This window comes from Vanessa atalanta, chromosome 15 (assembly GCF_905147765.1).
Source record: "Vanessa atalanta chromosome 15, ilVanAtal1.2, whole genome shotgun sequence".
Taxonomy (NCBI): domain Eukaryota; kingdom Metazoa; phylum Arthropoda; class Insecta; order Lepidoptera; family Nymphalidae; genus Vanessa; species Vanessa atalanta.
In genome coordinates, this window is record NC_061885.1 from 6408656 (window position 1) to 6419601 (window position 10946).

The 10946-nt window shown below is 31.0% G+C and overlaps 1 protein-coding gene across 1 annotated transcript; it reads left to right on the plus strand.

Moving 5' to 3' along the window:
- The first annotated feature begins 852 nt into the window (after window positions 1–852).
- LOC125069119 (integral membrane protein GPR155) lies at window positions 853–9735 on the plus strand. The gene is made up of 16 exons (XM_047678495.1): window positions 853–991; window positions 1226–1338; window positions 1416–1705; window positions 1784–2076; window positions 2284–2405; window positions 2762–2927; window positions 3222–3449; window positions 3523–3675; window positions 3951–4116; window positions 4576–4713; window positions 5138–5155; window positions 8165–8297; window positions 8421–8607; window positions 8754–8929; window positions 9080–9205; window positions 9393–9735. Exons 2-16 carry the CDS (start codon window positions 1247–1249, stop codon window positions 9583–9585), a joined length of 2481 nt encoding a protein of 826 aa, XP_047534451.1. The 5' UTR covers window positions 853–991; window positions 1226–1246; the 3' UTR covers window positions 9586–9735.
- The last annotated feature ends 1211 nt before the right edge of the window (window positions 9736–10946 follow it).

The window sequence follows — 10946 nt, forward strand, 5'->3', positions numbered from 1 at the left end:
TAATTGAATATTTAACTATTTATAATTTATTTTAGTATTTTTTTATATATTATGAAGATTTTTTTTTGTTTTGGTCTTATGTCTGTGCTTACCTTTTACAACAATACAAATAAGAAATTATTTTAACTATTGCATCGACTTGTGGTAATTAAAAATACTCTAACTTTTCTACGTAAAAATAATAATAGTCCTTTATTTAAGGTTCATATCTTTATCAAAATAAATCTAGTAAAAGTGCAACAAAATAGATAATTAATGATGCTTGGTAATCATTTCTATACCCAAATTTATACGTACTCATAAATTTAGTGCTCAGCCTTTTCGAAATTCGGAAAAGCAACGTTATTAACATGACTCCATCATTAAAAGCTATAACAAAGATTATAAATGATGGTGACTAAGTAGCTTAATTATTACTGTTACAAAATTTGGTCATTTCTCGTTTGTTGCATATTACATAATCATTGTAATGTATTTTTTCACAATCATTAACGCATATACAGAATTGTTCATAACCGTTGCTGGATATTATGAATAAATATTATTATTTTTATTTGGATTTCATTGACTAGGTTGATCCTTTGAGAGTATCTCAACATATTTTGGAAGAACATAAGGAGTAGTCAATTTTAGAAGTTGTTTTAGTTACTTAAATCAAAATATTATTTGCGAAAATTTTTCTTTAGCCTTATTCTTTAGTTGAAATTAATGGTAACCATGCTCAACTCTAGATCAGGAACCCTTCCCGATTTGTAATTGACAGAGATAAAAAATATCATTTATATTTATATAACAATATATTTAAAAAGTATTATCGAAAAGGATAAACAGCTTTTGGAAATATTGGCATGGCAACACTGGCTATTGTCAGCTTATTTATATTTTATTGATTTTGTATTCGCCGATAAATTCAGATAGATAAAAATATGTAAATTTTAATTACAGAATAAAGTCGAAAACATGTCTATAGCCAACGCTACTTTCTAAACAGGTAAGGTAATCCAAATTTTTGTGTTAACATTTACAAGTATTTATTGTTAGACTTATTTATTATTTATATTATGAATTGTTTATATATTATTTAATAATTTCAAATCAAATTTTCATTTAAGTTATCTTTTTAATTATTTCTGTGATAGGGGCTAGTGACAGACCGTTATTGGCCACGTGATTAATATTTTCCACAAAAATATACACATTATTTCTATTTACATGTTGTTCACAGCTGATTCATAATAAAATAGAAATGGATACAGGTGAAGAAATAAATGTTAATGACTCTGTGTCAGAACATTTGTATCCAGCATTGTTTCAGTGTTTTACTATTATTATTTGTGGGTAAGTTGCATGAACTTAAATGTAAAGTGTTGTTTATTTAAACATTGTAGTATTTTATGAAATATTTCTAATTTTAGGTATGTAGCTGGACGTCTCAATGTTGTCTCTAAATCAGAGTCAAAAGGCATTGCTACATTTGTTGGAACTTTTGCATTACCATCTCTCATATTCTTATCATTAGCCCGCCTTGACTTCAGCATTGTTAACTGGACGTTTCTGGGTGCAATACTGTTGGCTAAAGGACTTGTTTTTTTTGCTGTGGTCATAGTTACATTGTTAGTATCAAGACCTATACATTTAGGACAAGCTGGAATTTTTGCTATATTTTGTACACAGAGTAATGATTTTGCATTAGGATTTCCTATAAGTAAGTATTCTATGTTACCTTCAAAATTATTATTTAAAAAAATTAAAACATTTCTTAATAAAAATGTTTATTTTTTAGTTGATGCTGTATACGAAAAAACACATCCAGAGTATTCTCTATATTTATATTTAATGGCACCTATATCACTTGCCATACTCAATCCTGTTGCATTTATTCTGATGGAGATAGATAAGCAGAGACAAAGTCCACAAACAGTTGTTGGTTCTCAACATTTACAAAAACTGAAGATGTTACTGCAATTATGTAAAGGAGTTATCTTTAATCCCGTATTAGTCATGACCATTCTCGGTATAACGGGAAATATTATTTTTCAACATCAACTATCTATTTATATTGAAGGCTTATTAGACGTAAGTTGATAATTTTTATCTACAAAGACAAATTTGTTTTTAAGCTTGTGTCTATTTTAACTATTGTAACTTGCTATTATTGGTAAGTTTAACATTTTAATCCTAGGATAAACATTTATATTTTTGATATGGACATATTATGAGACTGTTGCAAGCAAAACTTATTAACTATTTGTTTTGATCCATTTATTGTATTTAATATTTTAGGTTTTTGGACAATCTTTCTCTGCAGCAGCATTGTTTCTATTGGGACTGCGAATGGTTGGACAAATAACAAGATTGAGGGGACCTGCACTCATACTTCCTTGTGTATTGATAATGGTCAAATTGTAAGTTAAAATAATTATATTTAAAATTGATAAACATAAATTAGGGAGGCTGCCAAATGGGTAACTGAATGGTGTTGGTAAGTGGACACTGCTGACCATAATTATAACCATCCCTTATATTGTTAATGTGCCATCAACTTTAGAAACTAAGGCATTATGACCCTTGTATCAAGAGTAACACTTGCCAGTGTACTCACTCACTGCACCATACACCTTTATATCCCAACCAAACAATAGTATTTTTGCTTAGTAGAATATGTGATAATTAGGTGCAACTAAGTTAACCATTAGCATTTTTGAGGTTCTATTATAATAATTACAAAATGGTATTTTTATTGCAAACTGTTGTATTACAGGATTATTCTCCCCGTGGTAATGAGAGAATGTGTCAGTACATTAGATGCTGGAACAAACCAGTCTGAAACTCAGTCCTTATCTACATATGCTTTCTTGTATGGAACAATACCAACTGCGCCGGCTGTGTTTGTGTTCTCCAATCTATATCATCTGGAGATTGACTTGGTAAGATTTATTTCTTAAAAGGTCAATGGGCTGGCAAACAAAAATTTCTTTTTAATTTCCTTTTGTATTAAACCTTTTCATTAGTCAAACAATTATGAACCAGTAACTTTTTTTATTTATTGTTTAAAAAAAGAGTAACATCTCAGACATGATAAACCTGGATTATTTAATAATGTGGTAGCAAATTAATTATGATGTATGTTGTTTCTGCCGTTGAAATTATTCCTATTAGCCCTATATTATTAAGTGGATGTGTCATGTTTAATTAATTTAATAATTTTATTATTGTTCCAGATGGCATCATCAATGGTAATCTGCACATTTTTGTCAGCACCTATAATTTTCCTCTCTGCGGAAGTTATATCAATTAATCAGGACTATGCAGATCAAATAAAGAAATTTGGTTTTGAATTATCAATCGTAGCTCTAATAGCAGCAATTTGGGTATTCATGGTGTTTACACTAACCAAGAAATATAAAAGAATACCGCATAGATTGACTTTATGTCTCAACATTTCTCAGGTATATACATATTATCTTTTTAATTAAAACAAAAATGTCGGTGCCATGTTATATATCTAATGATATATTTCAGATATTACTAGCTATAAGTATGCTTTGGGGTGGACCTTCGAACAGCTACTCACCAACATGGGAGTCAACAATGCAACAGGCATTGCAGCTCTTCAGCACATACTCATGTTTGTTGTGGACATCTATGCTGACTATCGGATTGCTAATGCTCGAGGTTAGTCTTGCATCCGGACCAGTAACATTTAACATGGTTGAAATACTAGCTAGTAGTTTAATAGTTTTTTTACTTGTATGTCATATAGTTCTAAATAAAAGGTTTGTTATTTTCTTGGTTTCATAGTAAGACAAATAATAATATTAAATCTAGCTATAAAATTATTACAATTTGTAAGTATTACAACTAAAGATTACGCGATAAAAACCGTAGTCAGAGAGCCTGTATTAATTTCCAAGAACACAAACTAACATGTGAGTGTATGCGTGCCGCAGAGTCGCGGGCCGTGCTTCGTGGTGACGCTGTGGCCGGTGCTGGCCTTCGTGGCGTGGGGCGCGCCCGGCGTCATGGTGGGCGTGCTGCTGGTCGCCACGCGCGCCGACGTCACCTCGGACGCGGCCGACGCCATCAGGCTCTGTGTGCTGTTTTTCTGTATCACTTGTGAGTTCTTGTATCAACTTTTAATGAAACATGTTCCATCTCATGTGTCCGTCGCTACTATGGACTCGCTCACTACACATATCACAGAACTGATGGATAAATCTCAATGGAAACTATGCGGGACATATTATAGTAACACAGGTGAAGTCTATTCCCGCACTCTCATAATGCGATGCGACGTTAAATCCGACACGACCGTAAAGAGTTCGTGCACAGGACTTACGGCTTAACGTGTTTTCCGTGACATGTGAGTACACACATCCTACTTCGAGACTCTGGACTCTCGAAATTCGCAGCTGACCAGGCCAAGCCCATTAGCAGCATGGGTTGCTACTTGCTACCAAAATTTTTTTAATAGAAGAGTAGAAATGCAGCCTTATAGCCTTCTAGCCAACGAGTAGTCTATTAGTCTAACGAGGTAGTATTATCGTACATACTAATAGCATTTCAAATGTATAGTGACGACGGGTTGTCTCATCCTGTACGCGCGGTTCCGCCGGCGCGGCTCGCTCGAGTCGCCCTCCGCGCTCGACGAGTCGTCCAGCCTCGTGGAGAACCCAGAGCCCACTTCGCAGACACAATCTCTGTCTAACTTTGGTAACTACGATACTATTATTGAATTTGTGACTTTCTTGTTTAATGATAGGATAAATGTCGCAAGTACAAGGCAACTTGTGTGATACAGACATACGATAGGAATGTACGTAATGATGTAATTTTTCATTAGGCATGTGTGACCGAAAAATATAGATGTAATAATAAATAATAAATATAAAAAAAGCATGAAAAATTACTCGGATATCGACCATTTTATTTGTTATTTCGTTAAAAAAGTATTCTGTTGTGTTAAGTGAGAGTAAAAAAAAGATTGTGAAATACCTTTTTTTGCAATCTAAATAGGATTTCAATTTTGACATCGAATATATAAACAAAACATCATTTTATATAGGGTATTTTTTAAATGTCGATTCAGTCTTCTTTATATTTAAATATAGTATATGTTTTTGTTTCATTGCTCCAGAAGGAATGGAGGATCCGGGTAAGTTTGCTTGATGTGAAGTTATATAAACGACACCATAGTCGCATGCAGGTCACCTTTGTATGTAACATACCTGGCACCATTTCATTGACCACTTTAGACTGCATTTCACTTAATTAATCAACTCGTGCATTATTTAATAACTCCTTTAAGGGGACTACATGAGCTAAATGCAAGTTTTATAATGCAAAAAAGTATATGATCCAATGCAGTAAACCAAATGAAAAAAATATATGATAATCTTCAGGATACATGCTAAGTATTTGTTATTTTGAAAACATGATGTAATTAATTTGGTACGATAGAAAAAAATCACAAAGTTACCTCTAAAAAGATCTTTTAATCAATAATAACTATACTTATATACGTTCCATAATTCTGGTCTTTTGTCAGATTATTCTACAAGCAATATACTATTTAACCTCGGTTTCACTTTTTTAGTAAAATCAATAGATTTTTTTTAAATCCGATATTCTTATTTTCGAACAAAATGCGTACGCATGTGTGCGTAAACGCCGTGTACAGACAATGCCGGCCGAGGCCTGATGCTATACAGACGTGTCGATCTTTTCGCCGCATCATTCATTACGTTACGAGATATTTTTTTGTAATTTTAATTGTAAATTAATTGTTTCATATTTTCTTATAATAAATTTTATTCTTTCTTGTAAATAAATATATTAAGTTAAAATAGTGTAGTAGTAATTAGGCATTTGATTTTTAATAATATTTTTTGTTATAAATTTTAATTGTGTAAATATGGGAAATAAAGTGAAACGCGTGAGGAAAACTAAAAAACGTTTATATAAATCAAGCGCCGAACATACATATGAACGATATTAAAAGGTAAGAGTATTTAATTAGTAAACATATTTTTTTTTTTATAAATTTTGAATATTGAAAACATCTATTAGAAAAATGTGCAATCAGTTCGCATATAATCAGATTTTTCGAGCAATTCTTAATAATTACGATAGAGTATTTGGTCAAAGGAAGGAAAACATCAATTGACTGTCATGGGGATCAAGTGACTACATTCGATCCCCATGAACTCGAAGCATTTTTTTTTCATTATAACTACTATGACATATTAAGATACATATTTTTTAAATACATAATTTTATAATTAATAAAAATGTAATTACTAACATATATTTATTTTTTACAGAATAAAGAAAGTCGAAAACAATAACACGGAAGCTATTTATATTGCGTAAGAGTTTAATTTTATCGATTGTTTATAACAAGAATTAAAGTTATGTATGAACTAATTTTAATAATAATAAAAAAAAGTAAAGTCGTAACAAAAAAAATTTAATTGTTGTGAACCAGAGAACTAGAATATTTAGAAGTGTCATTTGTACGTAATTCATAAATTTAAATTTTTTTGTAACGTCCGCCAGATTGGATTGAATATAGCAGCAATTCATGAATCGTGCATTGTCATCGAGATTAAATATGTGTGCCAACTTTCAGCTGAAAGTGGGTGTAATATTTATTCCAAGATTCCAGGACATATGTAATAACATTAATACATACAAGTGAAATTAAATAAAAATTTTTTAAAAAAAATAAAACTAAATGTTTTTTTTTTGTAGTACTAAATATAAATAAAAATATTTTAAGTTTAATTAAATCAGTTTTATTTTTAATCATTTTCGAATAACAGTCAAAAGCAATACAAATAATTCTAATATCCTATCTATTTTTATGAGATTTATGATTAACCTTTCATTCATCAATGATTCAACCAAACCGAATTGACAACTTTTTTTTAGTAAATATTTAGATTTAATATATATTTTTTCTTTATGAACCAATATTAATAAAACGAACAAATACTACGCTATATGTTACCCCACGGTCACTACACTACAGATTTCGAACACTTACGATTTTATTATATAAATAGATCATTAAACTTTTATAAAATGTTAAATATTGGTATGTTTCAATATTTAGTATAAGAACTAATTGTGGTATAATAATATAAATAATAGAAAAAAAAGGTTAAAACTAACTGTCTATTTTATTGTATACAAAATATAAATAAAAATATTGTAAGTTTAATTGAATCAGTTTTATTTCATAATCATTTGTTAACTAACATTGAAAGAAATAAAAATAATTCTGTTGTCCTATCTATTTTTTATGAGATTTATGATTGATCTTACGTCGCTCGGTTTGGCGCCATCTATTAGAATATTTGGGCGTAATCTCGTTACCTCGCTTAACCCTTAGTACACGGGCTTGCCGTTTTTGTCGATTTTGTAAGTGTGTGCGTGCGATTCTCAAGGGCACTTAGCTCTTGTAGTCCTCTTAATGTATATCTCACATGTATTTGTAGTACTGTTCAAAATAACCTACATTAGTTATAGCATAGCCAGGATTTAATTTTTTGGGAAGTCCTCATAGCCTCGTATAAGATATTTACTAAAATAATGGTAGTGTTCTTAATTTTTGTTTACTTTACATATTTTTTATTATTGATATTTTATATTGATAGCTTTAGAATTTATAGAAAATGTTATAATCGCTACAATCATGTCACACAGGGCCGGATTTAGGGGAGGGCAACCGGGGCAATTACCTTCGGGCCTTCACAAAAGAGGGGGCGCCCCAACAGAGATTCACATAATTCTGACGAGTTAAAAAATTTAATGTAATCTTTGTGGAGATATCGAGATATAGTAAAATTATATGATTAATTACTGTTTTACTGATACAGAGAGTAAACATATTATTAACAGAAATGAAAATGTTAAAATTAATTTGAAAATAATAATTTTATTAGGGCTTCTACTCCTCTGTGGCCAGAAGACCTTTAATGTTTCATGTGGAAATCTAAACAGCGCGAATAATCGCTATTGAATTATTTTCATTGGTTACATGGCCGGACATACAATTACTCTATAATTTGATACCTGGTTATGCCAATTTTCATACTAATTAAATATGAATGTATTGAAATAGCTAGCAGACAATGTCAAAAGATATTCATTTGTACAGGTTGCTATGGAACCATAACGGCAACGCCATCGCCGAACAAGAATGGGAATTGTTGCTCTAACGATCCTAACTGCAACAATGGACTCTCTGCAAGCAACACGAATGACATAGAAGATATTGCCCACAACGAAAGGTCAGCAAATTAGCTTATATTCAATCCTTCCGATCACCTAAATAATATAACTTAGAAAATCTATTTAAAATATTGAATATCTACAATTTGACCTTGAATTACTTAAATATATTGTTTCTCCAGAGATTGTGCTTGCCCCCCATCTCGGAAGCTCAAATGCAACTCGAACGCTCCTTGTCCTTACTTGAACGAGCTGGACCAAGCCGCCAGCGAGCTGGGCCTCCTCCCGCCGGAACAGAGCCGAGGACGCGGAGGACAACTCCTCAAACACACTGTGCTCATCATATCTTACAGTCTCATGATGTTTCTGGTAATTTCGTGATTATAGATGATATTCATAATTTTTTACTAGTATTTTTAACTTAAATATTCACTGTAAACGAAGTTTAAAAAAATATTTTCATTACATTATCATTTTATATTAGAAGCAATCCTCATGTTATCAATTTATTGCAGGGGTTAACCTTAACTGCCTGGAAGATGATGCGTAAAGATCAATCGGGAGTTTTTATTGAGATTGAGTTCCTGGACACGGCTGCTAGCAATGGGCAGGCTTTAATCATGTTTATTCTTTTTGGACTTGATCCTGAAGAAATTTTCATACCTATTTTACGATACATCAAAGGAAAATGGTAAGTAAATAAGGTGTCCAAACATCGAGTTTCATGTAAAAAAAATTATGAACTTCATTAAAACTTATATTTCTGTTAATTGGAGGAAAAGTATATATAGTATTCTGTATAATTTTACCAATGATTAACTTGAAAACATTTTAATTAAAGGCATGGAGCAGATACAGTGGTCTTGCCAGCAGTAGACGATCTTAAGTTCGAAACTAAACATGTTTGTGACCAGTTCATCACGCATCACCTTGACCGTTGTAAAGAAGCAATTGCAAAGGACACAAGGTAATTACCAATATATATCTTAAAAGCTTATAGCAGTCAGAACAAGTCCATTTTATAAATTGATAACGAATGTATCTTCACGATACAATACCTCTTCTTCACAGATATAATTTTATATATAGAAATAACTATATGCTCGTTATAAATGTCTACGCAACACTGCAATACAAATGCTGTTTAACTATAGATGGCGCATGCGCACGTATCGCAACGTATTCCGCGGGTCATGCTTGGTGCGCTGGCTGATCCAGTGCGGGCTGGCCAACGACGAGCACGAGGCCGTCACGTACGCACGACACTTGCTCGACGGCCGACTCATCGCTCACGTTAATAACGCGCATCACTTCACCAACTCAACGCTTCTCTATACTTTCAAGTAGAGCCCGAACCGATATAGGTTGTATCATCTTTGTTCGCTATTTCGATAAGATTTATACAAAATAGCAGTCAATATAAAAATACCTGTTTAATTACATTTGCTCCATATCACTCGTTAATTTATCATTAATTTATTTTCATATCACAAGTATTTATTTTTAATAAATTATTGTATTCAATTAATAATTGTAGAGAAAATACTATTACTATTACTACTATTTTACCTTTTATTATTAGATACTTCTTTTTTCTCTTCAGTATTAATGCTGCCTCTGAGTATAGTCGTATGATAATCGGTCAAAAAAGTGAAAGTCCTAGGACGATTGCAAAGGAACGGATAATTGGAATCTAAGGAATGTTTTCAATATCGTCTTAACTATTTTTAAGATCATTGTAGATTCGACTTAGGTAAATCACGAATGACCATAGACTAATGAGCTGACATTAACGTTATGGACAATGCAATGATATTACAAGTAGAAGGCAATTTAAAAAAAAAATCCTTAGAAGTGTATGCAAGGATCCAATTTGTCCGATTATCGTACGACATATAAGATATAGTTATGATCTGATAGCAAATAATTATTTATATAGACATAAGACTACTTAAAATAAAAATGAGTCACAATTTCAGTTTTAAATATGTTATAATGAAACTAATATTTTGATAGCCTATAGGTTAGATACCATCATAATGATGTTAAAACATATTTCAATATAAGTAATGATATAAGTAGATGCATTAAACATAAATATTGTATACTATTTTGTGCACTTATTACCTGTTGGCTCTATCGGTTCATTACTATCATCCAGCAATCTAATATCTATACATATATTTTCTTATACAAGTTCTCATGTATTTTATTTTGAGTGTACTTTCAAAGCTATTCTTAATGGGTGTCGTATGGAGTATTAGCATTCTTTATTAAAATTATATTGGCAATTTGTTTATACAATTTATTAATCAATATAAATACTTCAATAATGTAATGTAATGATATTATTTTAAAAACAACAAAAACAGGTACTATTATCAAATGAACATTTATCTCATCAAAATATTCATTATCATAATATTTTAATCACTTGTTTATTGAAGCATAGGATTTGTGAATACAATGTAACAGTTTTTATTTTATTTTCTGATACTAACCATCATGTAATTGTAATACATTTAGCAAGTTTATGATTCCATATGCTTAAGTAGAAAATAATATTAATAAGTTTTCCAGTAGTTATCCTATACATTAATTTATGTAAAGTGATTTTATTCTTTTCTATTATAATATGTTTCATTTAATCTTAGAAATCTGCTCTCTAATACATACAGTTATTAGAAAAACAAAAAATATAGTATCAT